The 20,663-nt window shown below is 41.2% G+C and overlaps 1 protein-coding gene across 8 annotated transcripts in view; it reads right to left on the reverse strand.

Moving 5' to 3' along the window:
* The window catches only part of SYTL5 (synaptotagmin like 5), a 270,623-nt gene that overhangs the window by 36,232 nt on the left and 213,728 nt on the right, over positions 1 to 20,663 (reverse strand). For 6 of the 8 annotated variants that reach the window (XR_002071899.2, XM_053891719.1, XM_019417275.2 and 3 more), the window contains exons 6-9: positions 19,485 to 19,619; positions 6,440 to 6,581; positions 2,554 to 2,686; positions 75 to 181 (exon numbers count right to left, since the gene is read on the reverse strand). Coding sequence is in view for 7 of the 8 variants with exons in the window: in XM_053891719.1 (XP_053747694.1) it covers positions 75 to 181; positions 2,554 to 2,686; positions 6,440 to 6,581; positions 19,485 to 19,619 (517 nt within the window). In the remaining variant the exon portion in view is untranslated. The remainder of the gene's footprint in view (positions 1 to 74; positions 182 to 2,553; positions 2,687 to 6,439; positions 6,582 to 19,484; positions 19,620 to 20,663) is intronic. The other 2 variants (XM_019417276.2, XM_019417274.2) reach the window with 1 other exon arrangement.

The following is a 20,663-nucleotide window of genomic DNA, read 5'->3' on the forward strand; positions in this document are numbered from 1 at the left end:
AAAAGTGGGAAGGTTTGGAACAAGACCGTGCCCTTTCCTCATGATCATTAGACTTTCTTCCACATCCAACTTACCAAGTCTTTGTCTAAAGCCCCAGGGACAGACTTGCTTCTTATGTTTACAGTATTCTCTAAATCTTCTGGAAATGACCCACTCAAATCTAATTCAGATCGACTCCGGTCTGGAGGAAGGAAGAGAACAGGAGGGATATCAATCAGCTAATTTTGTTAGAAGATTTCATTTTTTTAAATGTTTGTTTAGTTTTGAGAGAGTGAGAGAGAGAGAGAGAGAGAGAGAGAGAGGGAGAGGGAGAGGAAGAGAGGGAGAGAGAGAGAGAGAGGGTGCCCATGTGAGCCAGGGAGGGACAGAGAGAGCGGGAGACAGAGGACCTAAAGCAGACTCTGCACTGACAGCAAAGACCTCGATATGGGGCTCAAACTCACAAACCATGAGATCATGACTTGAGCCGAAGTTAGATGCTTAACCGACTGAGCTACCCAGGTGCTACAATCTCATTTTTCATTGCCAATGTTTTATCATTATTTCCATTCTTTCTAGGCACAGGGCATGGAGTGTTAAGAAAGCAACAGAGAAACTTCATGCTGCTTACACTAACATACTTTTTTAAAATAGTATTTTCAAATTTTCTTTGACGGCATTATCAACACTGATGCATTCATTTCACGTTTGGTTAAAGGAAGTTAAATGTTCTGTTGTAAAATGCAAATTTTTAAGCTAAGACTTCTGTTTTTCTCATAGACTAAAAAACTCTCACAGAACGGGGCCTTAAAATATAATGAGCTCTTAGAAAAAAATAAAGCATTAATCATTCTTGATTTATATATTTAGAGAATTCACTGTGTTTTTACATTTGACATACAATGCTATTAAAGGATATAACAAATTTCTTTCACATAAAAAGGGAGTGGCCATAGGAAAACTGAGAGGAAGTTCCATTTCTTCAGACACAAGAATAGTCTTTCATCAGAGGAACATCTTGCTTTCAAATATGTAATTGTTTGAAATTTTTAAAAAAATTTTTATTTAATTTTATTTATCATTTTTTTTTGAGAGAAAGAGAGACAACACAAGTCAGGGAGAGGGGGAGACAGAGGAGAGAGAGAGAGAGAATCTTAAGCAGGCTCTGCACTCAGCACAGAGCCTGACGTGGGGCATAATCTCATGACCATGAGATCATGATCTGAGCCGAAATCAAGAGTCAAATGCTTAATCAACCGAGCCACCCAGGTACCTCTTAAAAATATAATTTAAAGAACAATGCACCACTCAGTAATGCTGTAGACAACTTACTAAGACAAAGACAGTTCATTTACACAGAGTGGTGGTTCTATGTCAAAGCCCTGCTGGGATAGACATAGTTGTTCACTACGAGAAAGATTAAAGAGAGCAAGTTCGTACTTGAGTTTGAAATGGTAAATGAAACACTGCAGAAGTGCTTAGCACAGTGCCTGACACAGAGTATGTGATCAAAAAACAGGAGCTGTTGACTAGAAGGAGTAGAAATATAATCTATGAGGTTGGCCTGTAGACTAGTTAAAATTTTTTCTATTAACAGGAGAAACAATTTTGCAGTCCTGAACAAAATGCAACAAGAACCACATATATTTAGAAAACCCTTTGTGAGCTACATGACTAGGAAAGACTCCTCAACTCAGCACACAGAATCTAGCCTCAGGCTTTATGCAAATATCATCATTAGGTAACAGTTAACCTTTCCATGTTGAGGATTCTGTCATGATTGTAATTCTACATAAAGGACTACTGCAAATGTCTCTAAAGAATTTTCTTATTCGTAGGTAATAAAATTGCAACATAAATAACACCTGTTTCACAGGGTTGTTGTGATGGAGAAGTGAAATGATATACAGTATTTGAATGTACCATCCGAATGAAAAGGGTTATTACTCACTTTAATGCAGCTTACAAGTAACATTTTATTTAAACCACAGGATAATTATTCTTTCTAGATATAGGGCATTTTAGACCATCATGTCTACTGAACTATCATTTCCCTGAATTCTGGAAAAGTGTTATCCTTCTACCAAATGAACCAATTATATTTCCTACACTCCTATACTGATGTTTGGTATAGCTCTGAAACTTGACTGACAAGCATATACACTTAATAAATGGATTTTGCATGAATGCAGGAGGCTCAAGGTGTCGCCTGGGTCCACATTTAACCTGTTCTTATGGAATGGACCTACCATCACGGGTCAAGGGACAGACGATTATTTTCTAAAGCATGAAATATCCATTTAATGTCACACAAGACTGTCAATTCCAAAACTTAGTCAAGGGTGCCTGGGTGGCTCCGTCAGTTATGCTTCCAACTCTTGATTGTGGCTCAGGTCATGATGTCAGGGTTTGTGAGACGGAGCCCTGTGTCAGGCTCAGCGCTGACAGCGTGGAGCCTGCTTGGGATTCTCTCGCTCCTCTCTCTGCTTCTCCCCTATGTTCACGTGTGCGCTCTCTCTCTCTCAAAATAAATAAATAGATTTAAAAGAGAGTAGTCATGCTGTAAATACCCACCTGAGGAGAGGGAGACCTCAGACACTGCTATGGACGGTGTGCCGGAAGTGTTTCTGCGACGACTCTTTGTGAGGTCGTCAGATGTGCTTTCAAGGGCAGCCAAATCCATGGAATTTTCGAAACCATGTTCCTTCTCACAAAGTAAAAATGAAAAAAGAACATTATGATGACTGTAGTTTACTTTCAAATCATATTAATATACTTCAGTATAACCACATTTATGTTGTATTACTCTTTAGGAGGGGCTAGTTAACATTAGCGGTGGGGGGTCCTCATCAGGGGTCCATATAACTCTAAAACTTACTATCAATAACCGCTCTATAAAACCCATTTGTTAATTAGGACAAAAGTTGTTCCAAATAATTTTACATTCACAAAACTGCGAGTGTTCCAATATATAATTAGCAAGAAAGATGATATAGGTACAGCTCCAATCTTAAATGAACTCTATATGAGAATATATAGAGGGGCGCCTGGGTGGCTCGGTCGGTTAAGCGTCCGACTTCAGCTCAGGTCATGATCTCACGGTTCTTGAGTTCGAGCCCTGCGTCGGGCTCTGTGCTGACAGCTCAGAGCCTGGGGCCTGCTTCAGACTCTGTGTCTCCCTCTCTCTCTGCCCCTCCCCAGCTTGCACTCTGTGTGTGTCTCTCTCTCTCAAAAATAAACAAAACATTAAAAAATTTTCAAAAAAAGAAAAAAAGAATCTGGCTAGCTTTGCATCCTCAAGTTACACACAAGCTTAGTATTCTGTTTTCTCCCATGTTTGTCCCCATTCTCAACACTCTCTTTCCCCAATGACCCCCTACCTCCTACACCCCCATTTAACAGAAGACCATGACCCACAATCCAGGTTAACACATGGCACAGAAGGGCTCCCAGGATACTGCCCCAGCCTTGCACCAGAGTCTGTTCTGATAGCTCAGTGCCTCTGCCATATCAGTTACTAAATATTTTGAATATCATTCCTTGTTAGGTTGCCAGCGAAGTAAGGGTAATTGCCAACTATCAATGCACTTTTCTGGGTATGGAACACTACTGCTTGCTGAGCTTAGTATAAATATTTATAAATTTTAAATCTGCCTTTTACCTTATCAGCAAGTACAATTCAGACTGTAAGTATTTAAAGAAATCTTCTATTTTTATTCAATCTGTCTGGATGCCTTTTAGCTTTTCCTTAAGAATATTTATAGAATCTGGCTGTTTACAATCTCTGCTTTTCTTTTTTAAGTTTATGATTTATCTTTCCGAAGTTGCACTATAGGAAGAGTCGCTATTTTAAATAAATATTTAGTTTTTATATTCAGTATTTAGATAACAACTATTTTTATTAAAGTATCATTGCCATATGATGTTAGTTTCAGGTAGATAGCATAGTGATTCAACAATTCTGTGCATTATGCAGGGCTCACTACCATAAGCATAGTCACCATCTGTCACCATAGGATGTTATTACAATATTATTGGCTATATTCCCCATCCTCCACTTTTCCTCTCCACGACTTACTTATTTTATAAATGGAAGTTTGTACCTCTTAATCCCCTTCACCTATTTCACCCACCCCCTCATTCCCCTCTCCTCTGGCAACCACCAGTCTGCTCTCTGTATTCATGAATCTGTTTCTGGTTTTGTCTTGGTGTGTTCATTCATTCTGATTTTTAGAATCCACATATAGGTGAAATTATGTGGTATTTTTCTTTCTCTGTCTGACTTCCCTTAGCATAATACCCTCTAAGTCCATCCACATTGTCACAAATGGCATGAACTCATTCTTTTAAAAAATTTTTTTTTTATATTTATTTATTTTTGAGAGACAGAGCACAAGTGGGGGAGGGGCAGAGACAGAAAGAGACAGAATCTGAAACAGGCGCCAGGCTCCAAGCTGTCAGCACAGAGCCTGATGTGGGGCTCGAACCCACAAACCGTGAGATCATGACCTTAGCTGAAGTCGGACGCTTCACTGACTGAGCCACCCAGGCGCCTCATGAACTCATTCTTTTTTACGGCTGAGCAATATTCGATTGTATACATTTACTACTTCTTTATCCACTTGTCTATTAGTGGGCACTGGGGCTACTTCCATATCTTGGCTATTGTAAATAATGCTGCAATAGGCATAAGGGTACGTGTATCTTTTTGAATTAATGCTTTCCTTTTCATTGAGTAAACACCCAGTAGTGCAATGGCTGGGCCGTAGGGTACTTCAATTTTTACTTTTTGAGGAACCTCCATACTGCTTTCTACGGTGGCTGCACCAGTTTGCATTCCCACCAACAGCGCACAGGATTCACGACCTCCATTTCTATCTCCTTGTTCCAAAGCCCAGTGTCTCACTTGCGGGAAGACAATGGCATCCTAACTGGTCTCTTGGCTTTTCCACTTGTTCCCCTACAGCTGCTTCTCAGCACAGCCTCCAGATCCTGTATAAAAGAAGCCACATCTTCTGCCTATTTTTCATTGGATTATGTCTTGGGGTGTTGGGTTGTGTAAGTTCTGTACATATTTTGAATTAAGGAGCACAGTCGTCACGATGAGCGCCAAGTGATGCCTGGAATTGTTGAATCAGGATGCTGTACACCTGAAACTAATACAATCCTGTGCATTAACTATACTGGAGTTAAACAAACTAATAAAAAATAACAAAAAAAGAAGCCACATCGTGTCCCTCTTCTGCTCAAAACCCTCCAACTGTCCCCAGCTTATTCCAACTCAATGTCAAAGTGCATACGGTGGTCAGTCCCTATTACCTGAGCTCACTTCCTCCTCCTCCTCCCTTTGTTCACTCACAACAGCCAAACTGGCCTTCGTGTTCTTCCTTAAATATACCAGGCACGTTCCCACTTCAGAGTCTTAGCACTGGCTGTTTCTCTAGGGGCGTTAAAAATATTTTAGGCACTGGTTGAACAGTGCCTTGACCATCCAAGAGGGAGGCCGGCCGTAAGTAATTGGAACAGCCTTCCCTGTATGTGTACCTGCTGAATATCAGTGCTGTCCCTACCTGGAGAAACACCTTGCTCCAGACTCCTGCATAGTTAATTCTTTCACTTCAAGTCTTTGCTTGACCAGGACCAAGATTTCTTAAACATAGATGTCAGCTCTATGTATGGAGCTTCCTGCTTAACAAAAAATCTAGATGCTCATTGATTCAAAAGAACCATTTCCATATATGTATATATGGAAGGTGTGTGTGTGTGTCCACACACACACACACACACACACACACACAGTTTGTTTATTTTTGAGAGAGAGAGGGGGGAGGGAGGGAGGAGCAGGGAGAGATGGGGACAGAGGATCTGAAGCGGGCTCTGTGCCAACAGCAGAGGGCGCGATGTGGGGCTTGAACTCACGAACCCTGAGATCATGACCTGAGCGGAAGTCGGAGGCTTAATGGACTGAGCCACACAGGCAACCCATATTCTCTCTATATTTTATGTATAATGCAATTTAAGTCTTTATGGTGTGTCGATCCCTAATTTTAACAGGTGTACATAAAGAAAAACTATTCAAATATTTCAAGATTCTACTTTTCCTGATTTAAATCAGTCTGGGAAAGTTTTAGTGCAGTCAACTTAGGAATTCTTGGCAAATAACATGGAAGATCAAACTAGGAGACTTCTAAACATTATTTATATTTTGTTTAAGCCACATAGCCATTTAACCCCCCATCATACAAATACCACCCTTGAACCTGCTCCTTCCCTTTCCTTCACATTTCTGGCTTCCCACCAAGAGCTAAGGGTGCAGGAAGTTCAGTCCTGATAACGAAGCATCTACAATTAAACGGCATAAACAACATCCTTCAAGATCCCGAGAACTCAGACCCAACCAGGCAATGGTGGTGAGGTCAAGTCTCGGAAGCTGGGTGTCCTTTCGCATTTGTGGACTTACTCTACTGCTGGCTGAGGTCACGCTGCGTGTGCTTGGGGCCGGTGACCGCTGCGTGACGGGGGTCACTCCACTGCTCCGGCTGCTCTTCCGAGTTGCCGGGCCAGCTTCCTGGTCATAAAGGTCTGATGAACCAGTGCTTCCCCTAAATGAGAAAGAATATTCTGACTTTAACTAGGATGCAGACCAGCAAGCAAAGACACAGCCATGGAAAAGCTTCCAAGAAAATGATGATGACAAGTGAACCCCCCCGAAACGCACTGCAGCCACACTGGAATCGGTCGCTATCTTCCTCAGAGACTCACTAGGCTCAAGCCCATTTGTCTGACTCCAGGGTTTCTGTAACTGAGCTTCACCGGACCGTTGCAGCCTTATTTCCTACTGCTCACCAGCATCCTCCCACCTGCGCAGGTTCTCCGCTCCCCTCTCAACTCACCACACTCACGGCACCCGCTCCAGCTTCTACCTCTAAGGCTTTTTCTCATGTTCTCTCCACCTGCTATGCTCTATTTGCCACTCTGCACTTATGCAAATCTTCGCCATCCTTCATGGCCCAGATGAAGGCCAGCCTCCCCTATCAGGCACTTCCTGTCATCTACAAGCCTTGTGAACCTCTGCTCTGCTCCGTTCTTACTGACTCACAGTCTTTGCCAAACTGTGTAGCACTTCACTCCAGGATGTCTTATTTGGCTTCTAAGTGATCCACATATATGGGCCTTGTTGCCTCTTTCAACCTGAGCTCCTTGGGGACAGAGTTCATGACATATTTACCACATTATCTCTACCACCTTCATAAATGCCTTGGTGCAAAGGAGGCACTCAGTACATACTTAATCAAAGAGTGGGAATTATGTTTTATTTCCCTATGTTGTTTCAGTGTCTGGCTCATGGTACACATTTAATAAATGTGGCATAAAAATAATGACATTTGGTAAATGGGCTTGACTCACTTTGTTTGCTAAAACTGATTCAATCCCATTCAATAATGATTATAAAATAATAGCTCCTGCCTTTGAGGTGATCATGATTTTCTGATTACATGGAGTTTCGTAAGTATAAGTTTTGAACAAATTAGATTTTAAGAGAAGTGTTTGCTCTATTTTATTCTTTATCCTCGGTGAACACAAAATACGCTAAGTGGTAAAACATAAGCCTTTGTGAATTTCACTATTTGATTTACTATTTAGTAAGTTATAAGTGCATCTATAATCATAAGCATGTTAAAGCCTAGACGTGATAGTTAACAGTGATTAGAACTTACGTTTGAGCCAATCAGAAAAGATATGCAAAAGAATAGAGGAAGAGTGCTTTAAAAAAAAAAAAAAAAGGATGTCTCATTGTGCATGTGACATTACTGGAAGACAAATCTGGCAGAAGAAAGAATCGGCAATGACCACTGCAGCTATCAACCACAGCTCCTAACTTTTTCAAGGCTCTGCACCAGAGAAGCCACCAAAATCAAATCAAATATGCCCTGATTTTTACTCCTGGCTACCACCACCCTCAAAAATTATGCAAAGAGAAGCTACATTTACTGAGTATTTTCTAGGTGTTTGACACTTTCCATGTCCCAACATCCCTGTAACAAAAACATTCTTATTTTAAAGATGGGAACACTGAGTCCTAAAGAGGTTAGACAACTATTCCATGTACGTAGGCATAGGTGTGTGTACACACACAACACACACCACCCCCCCCCCACCACACCGTCGCACAGTTCGTACATAATAAAGTCAGGATAAAAACTGAAAATTGCCTGCCTACCCAAAGCCTACGCTCATTCTAGTTTCTCCTGTTGCTTACTCATCACTCACCAAGATCAAATTGATAGAACCAGGCAGGCTGTACATTGCTAGAAGGAGCTATCAAACAGAAAACAATTCAAGGGTGAGAGAGCTGGGGGTTAGTTTCTTGGAATCTGATGAAAAGATCTAAAAGTTCTCTGGGTAGCATTCCTACGATACCACATAGAAACAGTCTCTGGCTTCTTCCTCTAGATATAGCACCCTGAATGAATTATAGATTGCTCAGGAAGGGTCTAGGACTGTGTCTTGATTCTGACAAGAGAACAAAGTTTTATGATTAAATAAATTTATATAATTCAAGATTCTAAGTTCCTTGGAGACTTTCCAGAGCCCTCCAAGCTCAGGTGCTACACTTTTACACTTGACGACAGTTAACCATCTGAGTGATTTTGCTCATCTCAGAAGTCCTACCTAGAAAGATCTTAGAGACCTACCCAGGAACACTGTGGTGGAACCACAAAACTTTTCTGCTATTTTAGGTAAAATCTCCTTGAAAAAACAAGGGCTAGACATTAATCTTGCAGAAATGAGCCAAGAAGTTAGGATCCAAAGGGACTCATGTCGATATATCTGCTTGTGCCTGTCCTGAAAGTTCTCCTTGACCCAGGTGGTTTTGAAAAAGTCCCCATCTCAGATGAGCTTCGCTAGAACCAAAAGTCCTACTTATGTAGAAGCTCTGGCAGAAGTTGATTAATTGTGGTGATGACATTCAAGAGGCTATCCTGTAATAATAAAAAAATTCTTATAAGTCAGCTACTGGAAATTGTTGCCAGAAGCACTACCTCAAAAATGACATATAATTTCACATTTGTCCCTGACATTTACCGTGAGCTTCTCAAAAATATTTTCCTCTCAGTCAGTTGTTTCAGTTGGTCAGACTAAAAAAGATTCAGTCTGATGAGGCATAATATCATAAATAGTTGGGTGCCAACTCTCTTAGATGTTATATAAAATATGACATAAAATACATAAATCATTGCCACTTAAATAGGAAGAGGATAAAAGAAGTCTAAATTCAAGAAGTTTAAAGTTCAGTTAAGAAACAGCTATTTTTTGGGTCAGAGGACCTGAATAGGTATCTTCCCAAAGAAGGCATACATACGGCAGACACACGAAAGATGCTCACCATCACTAATCATCAGAGACATGCAAATTAAAACCACAACGAGATCTAACCTCACAACTGTCAGAATGGCTAGATTCAAAAAGACAAGAAAGGGGCACCTGGGCGGCCCAGTTGGTTAAGCATCCAACTCTTAATTTTGGCTCAGGTCACAATCTGCCATGAGATCGCGCCTGCATCGGGCTCCACATCCAGCTCCACATTGGGCATGGAGCCTGCTTAAGATTCTCTCTCTCCCTCTCCCTCTCGCTCTCCCTCTGCCCCTCCTCTGTGTGCACACTCTTTCTCTCTCTCTCTCTCTCTCAAAAAAAAAAAAAAGAGACAAGAAATAACAAGAGTTGGGTGAGGATGTGGAGAAAAGGGAACCCTTGTGCACTATTGGTGGAAATGTAAATTGGTGCAGCCACTATGGAAAACAATGTAGAGGCTCCTTAACAAATTGAAAGTGGAAATACCATATGGTCCAGTAATTCCACTCCTGGCTATTTACCCAAAGAAAACAAAAACATTAATTCAAAAAAAATATATGAGCCCTTAAGTGTATTGCAGCATTATTTACAATGGACAAGATATTGGCGCAACCCAAGTGACTAATGATAGATGAATGGATAAAGAAGACGTGGTATATAGATAATGGGATATTACTCAACCATAGAAAAGAATGAGATCTTATCATCTGTGACAACATGGATGGACCTATAGGGCAAGGGTATAATGCTAAGTGAAATAAGTCACAGAAAAATATATCATATGGTTGTATTCATATGTGGAATCCAAAAAACAAACGAAGAAATGAAGAAACAAAATGTAGAATCAGACGTATAAATACAGAAAACAAACTGGTGGTTGCCAGAGGGGAGGGAGTGGGAGGACAGGCAAAACGAGAGAAGGAGAGTGGGACATAAAAGCTTTCAGTTATAGAATGAGCGAGTCACAGGAATAAAAGGTACAGCACAGAGAATATAGTCAATGGTATTGTAATAGTGTTGCGTGGTGACAGACGGTAGCTATATCTCCAGTGATCGCAGCATAACATACAGAGTGGTTGAATCCCTGTTGTACACCTAAAACGAATGTGACGCTGTGTCAACTATTCTTAAAAAATGAAAGAGCTATTTTTGATTCAGATATCAGGTCACTGATACTTAAATTGGAAGTGTTAGAAATCAGTGTCAACAAAACTTCTAGCTAAAATTTGCTTAAAGGGAAACTGACAAGAAAGAGAGAGATTTTTCCTGTTCTAGAAGGGCCCAGAGTGTGGAGAAAGGACACCGCCTGGGGAGCTCAGACATCCCAGGTTACCTGAAAGACACATTGCCTAGAGTAAGAAACCGTCTCGTTTACTTTAGCTTATGAAATATACTTTAAAAGCCTTCCATTTTGTTATCTCTAATTTCACAATGGCCCAAATCTTGATAATGGCTTTCTAGATTTATTTTTAGATAAAGGATCTAAGGACAAGGGACAGAGACTATAATTTAATGAGTTGCCTTTGTGGATTATATAACCATCTCCCAGGAGTTGTAGTCCGGAAAGCATTTCCCAGGATGCAACCCTCCCAGAGTGGCCTGACAATGTTGAGTCTGTGCCCGCATGGTTAAATGAATACTCCCCTAAGAAAGCTCAACCAAAAGGCAGCATTAATATCAGAGATACTAACACTCACTGTGACAATGAGGCTAGTGCGTAGCATGACACAGAGACTGCGTATTCTTTCTGTGGTTTATGCACTTTCCTAATTTTTTTTTTTTGTTATATCAGATCTGAAATGGATATATAAGAAAAGCAAGGGAGGTAACAGAAAGTGAAGTGATCCCATTAAATGGGAAAGATGTTAAACATGAGAAAGAAAAGAGAAAAAAGCTGAACATAGGTCAACTTTCCAGTCTCTGGTGATCCCAAAATGCTTTGCCTTTCCTAACAGTCTTATGAGAGATGGGTGGTCTTCATCCGTGGCTGCACATCAGAAACAGTGGGGGAGCTTTTAAAAATCTCCAAGCTTAGACTACATCCAAGACTAATCACATCAGACTCTGAGCATGGGATCTAGGCCCATAGGATCGATATGTTTTAATGACACCACCCCTCAGTGATTCCAATATACAGCCAAGGCTGAGAAACACTGGGCTAAACTCTTGATTAGTTTGAATTTATTCATCTCAGACATCTCTCCATCTGCAATTTGCCCCCCTCATACCACTATTTTCTTAACCTCAGTAATCACATCAATACAAGTGATCTGTCCTCAAGACTTAGCCTGTGGATAAATGGAAGGACACTTTCTTTGTTAGTGAGTGAACGTGTTGTACCAGGAATCAGCAAACTACGGTCCACGGACAGAATTGAGCCCATTGTCTGTTTTTGTAGCCTGTGAGCCAAGAGTGGTTTTTACATTTTTTAAGTAATTGAAAAAAAATATTTTGTGACGTGTGAAAATTACATGGGGTTCAAATGTCAGTGCCTCTAAATAAAGTTTTGTTGTAATGCTGGCATGCCCATTCATTTATCTATTGTTTACAGCTGCTCCAAGAGCAGAGTTGAGTGGCTGAGACAGAGACCGTGTGGCCCAAAAAGCTCAAACTATCAACTATCTGTATATCTACAGAAGCTGTGTTGACCCCTGTGAGTACTGCCCATCCACACAGGCACACAACATACAGATACGGGTATCTCCATTTAACAGTCAAATCCTTGGAGCACCCGGGTGGCTCAGGCAGTCGAGTGTCTGACTTTTGATTTCAGCTCAGGTCATGATCCCAACCACAGTTGTGGGATTGAGCTCCGCATCAGGCTCCAGGCTGAGCAAGGAGTGGCTTAAGATTCATTCTCATTCTCTCTCTCTCTCTTCCCCCCCGCCCCCCCCCCACTCATGTGCTCTTTCTAAAGTGGAAAAAAAAAAGAAAAGAAAAGAAATAAAAATAAAACTCTTTGGAGAGGTTGACACATCCTAAAAGGATGAATTTCAGGTACTGTGTGCCTGTGTGGATACATGTGTACAGATGTATGTGTTTTATTCTTAGGCATAGGTGAACCATCATAGGAGCTTTGGAATGCAGAATTAGGGAAGCAGAGAAATGAGGAAAAAGTACAAGTTCATCAGGAAGCTTCTCTAGCTGCAGTTTCCTCTGAAGTCACTGGCTTTCTGTGATTTAATTACACACATTTTCCTTCTGTCTCCTTCTTGGAGAAAGGATACAATGTGGTGGGTACTCAGTGAAATTTTATTCAATGAATCATAGTGTTAATTATATAAAGAACCTTTATTTTTTTTAATTTTTCTTTACCATCTTTTTTTTTTGAGAGAGAGACAGACAGAGACAGAGAGACAGAGTGTGAGCAGGGGAGGGGCAGAGAGAGGGAGATACAGAATCCAGGCTCTGAGTTGTCAGCACAGAGCCCGACATGAGGCTCAAACTCACAAAGGGTGAGATCATGACCTGAGCCGAAGTCGGACGCTTAACTGACTGAGCCACCCAGGCGCCCCCAAGAACCTTTATATTTGATTTACTAAAACAAAGGTGATTTGTTTGGTGGGTTTGAAAATGTTTAGCGTTTTCTTAAAGGACCTGCTTTATTTATTTTTTTTAATATAATTTATCGCCAAAATGGCTCACATACAGTGTGTAAAGTGTGCTCTTCGTTTTTGGGGTAGATTTCTGTGATTCATCGCTTACATACAACACCCAGTGCTCATCCCAGCAAGTGCGTGATGGGCATAAAGGACCTGTTTTAAGAAGATTCTCCTTAAAGTGGAGGAGACAGTCACCATGAGGAAAGGATTCTGAGTGGGTATGAAGGAAAAGAACAGGTAAAACTCCCAGTCTGAAAATACTTTTGTCTTTTACCATCACAATAGAATCCTGATCCCCTGTCTTCTTTCTAAATAATGGATGAAAGCCATTTGGAAGAGAGAGGCCACCAGCCATGAAAAACCTTGGGTGAATTGGAAGTCAGGGGCAAGAAAGCCGATTGCCTCCATGTGTAGACACCAAGGAAAACAAGTGTTTAGCAGAACTTAACTTTCAGGAACTAAAGGGAAAAGGCACATGCTCTGTACTTAATAGCTCAAATTTGCCAAACTCTTGTTCCATCTGGGATGCTATGTTGCTTATAAAAACAGGTCATCAATGTATCCGAAGCCAACTGTATCTCGGTCCAACTTAGCTCTTAATTTCATCTCTTTCATACAACACTTCAATTTTTACACTCTAAAATCCCCCAACAGTTCATTTTCCAGTACACGCAACATCGCTTTATGCCTGTTTTCCTTTATACTTTCTCTTTCCTCTGTTTCATTCTTATCTTTCTTCACCTGGCAGGGTCTTCTTCATCCCTTAAAATTGCTTAGAGGTCATCTCCGTGAAGCTTCTCTAAATCCTCTCAAAGGATAAATGCCTCTCTCTGGTTTTCCCATAGCACACAGAACATCTTTTTAACATGATACAATATTGTCTTGAAATTATGTGGTTATATCAATCTTCCTTGACAAATTGGATGTTCATGAAGGGGTGGAATAATATCACTGTCTAAAACCTTCCACAGTTAACTACCATTTGGAATACGGCACTAGGACAATAATGTTGACAGAACTGTGTGTTGAAATTATTTGTATAAATAAAATTCACAGGTGAGCCAGTCATATACCTCTACACCTTAATGATTTGCAGACGGAGAAGACCATTGGTGTATCTTAGATACCCTGAGAATGGACACACCACAAAATACGCCTGAAAAAAATTATTATACCAGAAGGGGGAAATGTGTTAAATTTAGTTCATAGAAATAGGACATGTCAAGGCAGTGAATCTTTGAGAAACGGCTGCAGAAACAGATGAGAGAGCAAAGGAGCTGTCCTTGGGCTCACAATCATTTGACCACAAGAACGAGGCAAGTCAAGAACCCAGTTGTAATCCAACCAAAGTATAATATCAAGAGTCTGGCTGAACGACCAAGTCTCCATAACTCCTCAAATTACTGTCATTACATAAAGGAAAGTCACACCTATATAAAGTTAGCATAAATCAGGAGCTGAGCAACCAGTGGTCTGACAAACTGCACCTTTGGAAGAGGCCCAAGAGCAGTCTGGGAAGGATGCTGTAGCAGACCCCAGTGCCCCCGCCCAGTTCCCTTGGCACTCACCTCTACCCACAGAATCCTATTTACTGTGAACACCCATAACTCTATGCCCGAGGACATTTTTTGGATCACAAGAGCATGGAGCACCTGTGCACAGAACAAGTCAGAAGTGCCAAAGAGTCAGTGCCCCAGAATTAGTCCTCAGCCAGTGATGAACAGGGAGCCGGTGTATAAATACCCCAGATTCCCAATCTCTTGACTAGATAATTCTAAAGTGTGTTGTACACTGTTTCCTGCAGGTGTCCACTGAGAGTGAGCACTGGATCCCCATAGTAGTAAACGGCTTCTTTCCTTTCTCTGGCTCACTTCCCCACTCCTCTTGGGTTTCCAAAACCACCTCCTAAATAAATTATTTGTTCTTGAATCCTTATTTCGGGGTTTGCTCTGAGGGGACCCAAATCGGGGTAGGTGTGTATGATGGGCAAAGGATAAGTAGAAAGGGATGACTATGTGGTATAAACAGAAGTTTCTAGCTGAAGATGTATTTGGCAACTCCAGACTTCATATTACTCCCACCGATAGAGCCACGGTCTAAGCATATGAAACACTGGTGAATCTGATATGATTGCCATATTCTCCAACGTGACGACAGACCTGCCGCAGAGAAACACAGCATCTTCCTTTGTCCATTTTGTACTGAACTGAGTGAAGGTTAAGTTCAAAGGTCCGTTTTTCCTTTATGTGTTTTAGGGGACATTGTTCATGTCCTACCCAGATCCCCTTATATCACTTGTGCTGGCTCTGCACGCTCATCTCCAGCTTCTGAGCGCTTGCCTGCTAATGGCCTGCGCCCATGGCCTTCAGAGATCTGCCCTTTAGCACTGGAGCAAGGGGCCTAGACATGCTTTGGAGTGGGTCTTCCCAGACCCCCGTTGGAGAGGTGTCAAACAAAATGCAGGACTCTCAGTTACATTTGAATTTCAGGTAAACAACGAATCATTTTTAGTACAAAAATATACTAATACTTATAGAGTATATGAATGAAAATGATATTGCACGGGGCATACTTTGTATCTTTGTTTGTTAAATCTGGAAACCCTATCCAAGGGAATTCAGAGTCATTGACGAATTGGTAAAGGAGTGCGATGGTCCAGCTCCTCAAAATGGAAAAACTCAAGAGACACATCTTATAGCTCCAGAATCCCTTGAGGGATCAAGCTGAGTTCTCAAATTCAGACCTCATCTGAGAAAGCACATTGCTTAGGTTCTTCCCATTTATTCTGCTTCCCTTACTCCTGTACTGGTTTCTCCTGGAATCACTTCATTAATAAATCACTTACTTATGAATCCTTGTCTGAGGGTTTGTTTCTGGATGGGCGTGACTTCACACAGATCCCTCACAAATCATACCGCATTGCCAAACTCAACACAACATAAAAGGGCTTAGGACCCGCTGCCCTGAAGAGCATTCTATTTATTAACCATAGCTTCCATGCATATTCTTTTGAAAAAAAGAAGTCTCCTTTGCCTCATCTGTCAAGTCCCTAGCAGCAAGTGAAGGGCCGTGTGCTGTGCGCCTCTGGGAGGCTGCTGGGCCTTGCCTTACCCATTCATACTTTTCCCTGCTTTCAAACTACTGAAAGGAAAGTTAACCAGGCATCTGGTAAAACATCATTTCCATTCTGATAGGATAGGAGTTTTAAACAAGAATTCCCAAGCCCAGCTGCTCCAAGAAAAGAGCAACGGACCATGAAGAAATATGCATTGTGCAGGAGAAAGGGGGAATTCATTGCTGAGCTGGGTCAGGTAACAGACCAAAGAGACTGGCTGGGCCCTTACAGCCTCTTTAGGGAAATTTGCTGTTCCATATTCTAAAACGAGTTACAAGGGAGAATGCAATTCTGCTTGCAAAAGCTAAGGAGGAATGGAAGTCTGCCAGTTTTACTACTTAGCTTTGCAGAATTACTGCAGCTTCAAGCAAACAAAAAGGAGCTAATATTTTTTGGTGGGGGAGTTAGGAAAAGATGGGCTACTTCCTGCCCCAACTTTCCAAGGAATAGTTTTGGGATAATATAACTCATCTCACTGTGGCAGTCCATTAATGAGTCATCGTTATGATAAATGCACGTTCTAGGAAACGAACGTTTTGCTCTACTGATCTCCCCAATGGCTTTATTCTCTTTCTTACTGGGAAAACACTGTTCCTGGCATGCTTAACCCAAAGCATCCCCGACTACCATATCCTGATCTTCTATAAACCATTTCAGGTACTTGGGATTTAGAAGATGAAGTCTGCCTCCTTTCAGTTTACAACAAGAACAAGAAAACCCTAGGTCAATACAACAGTGTTTGGTGAAACATGTCCATATGGCTTTACAATATTATGATTATTTATACTCAGCAGTAGATAACACAGAAGAAATAAACCCAGGCACATGGATTCTGGAAGAACAGCAAAACCATATTCTTGTTGAATAACTGTAACACTAATTAATTTAAAATGGAATAATCTATTTGCTGGGTCAGGAGACTTTTTGGTTTCTAACAGGAACTCCATCTTTCCTCTTCAGACATATATATATACATACATATGCATGTATATATACATATATATACATACATATGCATGTATATATACATATATATACATACATATACATATATACGTATATATATATATGTATATATGTATATATATGTGTATATATATGTATATATGTGTATATATGTATATATGTATATATATACATGCATATATACATATATGCATGTACACATACATGTATATATACATATATGCATGTATATATACATATATGCATGTACATATACACATATATGTATGTGTATATACGTATATATACATACATGTATATATGTATATGTATATGTATACATATGTATATGTATATATATACACATATATATAGAGAGAGAGAGAATATGTTTTCCCTGTATGTGTATTTTTTATGTATATGTATTTTCCGTGTGTGTGTGTGTGTGTGTGTGTGTGTGTGTGTATATATATATATATATATATACGTTTTTTTTAGGAAATATGTAATTTTTAATTGGGTAACTGGTTTTTCTGATTGTGTTTTGATTTGAAATCTCCCGATTTGAAGCAACCCTAGGATTGTCCCTCTCCAGTCGGCTGACGTCCTCCTAAAAGAGCAGAGAAGAAAAAGCCAGTTTGACAGAACTGTCACATCACACGAGGTGCCGGCTGAAGGTTTTGTTTTTTAGATGTGGTGCAAAGTGTACATCCACCCACACTGGGTCCCCAGGGTGTTGTTGTAGGGGGACAGGTGTGGAGGCCTGTGGGCGCGGCCACTCTTGGCCTCCTTTCCGTCTCGGAGCCGCTCGGCTAGTGTCTGGTGGTCAGGACGTGGATGACCCGCCAGGCTGTCAGCGTGGCTGACGCCATCCCCAGAGCGGCCCCGCGGCGGATGGCCAGCCGTTTGGCTGACAATCTGCTGGCCGGAGCTGGAAGGGCCTGGGCTGCCTCTGGACTCCTGAAGAGGTCCAGGTGGCTCTCGGGCCTTGAATACATTGTCAGGGTGATGCCAGGAGAGGTACCCGTGGCCACCGAAGATGTGACGGCTTCTGCAGGCCCGGGTCGGGGGACCCTGGCCACCGTGCTATCAGTGCTCTGAGGCAGCAGCCCAGCCTGTTTCTGGGCCTCCTCTGCAGCTAGCTTCCAGTCCATCCAGGTGGTGTATATGTATATGTGTGTGTGTGTGTGTGTGTGTGTGTGTGTGTGTGTGTGTGTGTGTGTGTGTATCACCCCTCTTAAATATTAGCCTGAAGTCTATGCCAAAATGGCTCATCTATGGAGTCCCCAAGAAGCTGGGCAAAAATAGCAACACTAAGTTAGTTGGTTCTTATCTCTAAATAATGGGGACCACTGTCTGAGAGTCAGAAGTTCAACAACCGCAAACAAAAATGAAGTTTTTATACAAAGATTCTGTGGAACATGGCAGGGGGCTGCCCCAAGGTAAGTCGAGGAGACTATTTCAAGGACAAAAGCAACTATGGTTTGAATTTTTTTTAATCATAAAGGAAATATATCTACATTCTTGAAAATTTGAAAACTACTGAATATCGATGATCTTTTGAGAGTGGATCATAAATGATTTTATACTTCCTCATTTTTTGTGTTGTTTTACATAAAATGCACTACTTTGCAGCAATGCTGTAGAGAAAAAAGAAACCAGTATAGAGAGCCACCATGGGAAAAAACCAAAGTCATAAGAGGGTCCTCTCTAGGGGAATTTGCTGTTCCATATTCTAAAATACATTACAGGGGAGAATGCAATTCTGCTCACATAACCTGAGGAGGCTTCACTAGCTGGATTTGTAGAATTACTGCAGCTCCAGGAAAATGAAAGGGAATTAACATTTGGACAAACCAGTGAAACATGAGGGTACATCTTTTTTCTCATCACTGCCTTTGATAGTACACTAATCATGAAAATAAGCCTTGACTTATACCCCAACAGGATAAAGAAAATCAAGCCTGATGTGAAATGACTATGCTCTTGGCTATCCTTTCTTTTTGCTTTTCTTGACAAGGTGATAACCCTGGGCATAGGAGATTCTCACTTGGCCCCACTGATAACAAGTTGGATGAGGTGGAACTAGAAAGAGGTGGAATTTATGGAAATTCTCTGGAGCAGTTCAAGTGATGAAATTATTAATAACTTTTAAAAAGCTGCAAGGAATATATCTAATGCTCACATGTTTCTTTTCAGAAGCTTCAACAGAGAAAGATCAAGAAATCACTGAAAAGAATGTATTTTCCCTGTATATCCCCAAACATCAAGTCCCGTCCCTACACATCACACCGATGATTCTGATAGCTGTAATTCCAGAAGGCTAAGCGCTTCCCATTTCAACTGAAAAATACCCTCCTGGCGTTTCATGTTATGTTACAAGTTCTCCAAGAAGAAATACTTTACAGGTACCTAGAAGCACTGTTTGGATGGAAATAAGTCAACCTTATTCTCAGGCTATACCGTTGTGCAATCTGTATGTGCTTTACCTGTCTGAACCAGGGATGGACTTTAAACTCCGAAAGTTTTGGCCGTCTAAGTCCAAGCTGTAGCTCCGCCCACTTTCAGTTTTTGGAGTTACGATTTCTCCCCTGGTTGCTGATCTGAACTTGCTAAGAAGAAATCTGAAATTATATAAATATATATGTACTTAGAAATAACATCAGAGAAAAAAGCATTTTAAAAGATCATTTCAAGAATACCATTTCTAATATTTTCAACAGTAAATAATTCTTCAGTAAAGCGGCCTTGGGGCTGAGAGGTTCTGGGAAATTCCCAGTGCCTCGGTAGTATGCCATCAAGGGTAGTGGTAGAGGAGGTTATGACATTCTCCCAAGGCCATACCACTTGTCAGTAAGCCAGGCCTCTGTCCCTGCTAGGAAAAAGACCATCAACTTTGGAAATTACCTGGGAATAGGGAAACATTGCCTGGGTTGAGCCTGTATGCAGGGATGTTAAGACTAGGGAGCTTGCAGGTCATGATCTTGCGGTTCGTGGGTTCACACCCCTGCATCAGGCTCTGTGCCGATAGCTCAGAGCCTTGAGCCTGCTTCGGTTTCTGTGTGTGTCTCTCTCTCTCTCCGCCCCACCCCCACTCACACCATGACACTCTCTCTTAAAAAAAAAAAAAGACTATGGAGCTTGAACTCATCTTGCTCAGAGAGGGGTGCTAGAATGATGGATCCTCTGGGACAAACTGAGGTGGTCATTTATTAGACTACAGCTCCATGAGAAAAGCAACCCTGCCCTGCTGGTTTCCTGTCAGGTCCCCTGAGCCTAGAGTGATGCCTGGCACATACTAGAACCCAATCAATTCTTGTGGAATGAAGGACTAAACCCCTGTGGTGGAAACCACCTTTATATCTTTCAGGACATTTCTCTCTGCGGGAATGAAGTTTGAACATTGGGGTGTCTCATGTGGGATGAAATCTGACTGTATTCCCATTTGACTAAATTATTTAGAACTTGAACAAAAATAGCTTTTCAGGAATTGAGATTTGAGTCATGATCCAGGCCAGTGAAGGCCCAAAACATGGGGGTTTCCAAATATACTTTAATAAACAACCAAGGTTATATTCTTTTTGTGACAGCATTTGGAAAAATCGGTTCATTTACTTTATATTCCAGTTTTCTAGGGAGAAAATGTATTCCAAAGGTATTGGGACAAT

This window comes from Panthera pardus, unplaced genomic scaffold (genome assembly GCF_024362965.1).
Source record: "Panthera pardus isolate Hobbes unplaced genomic scaffold, ASM2436296v1 HiC_scaffold_27, whole genome shotgun sequence".
In the NCBI taxonomy this organism is placed as follows: Eukaryota; Metazoa; Chordata; class Mammalia; order Carnivora; family Felidae; genus Panthera; species Panthera pardus.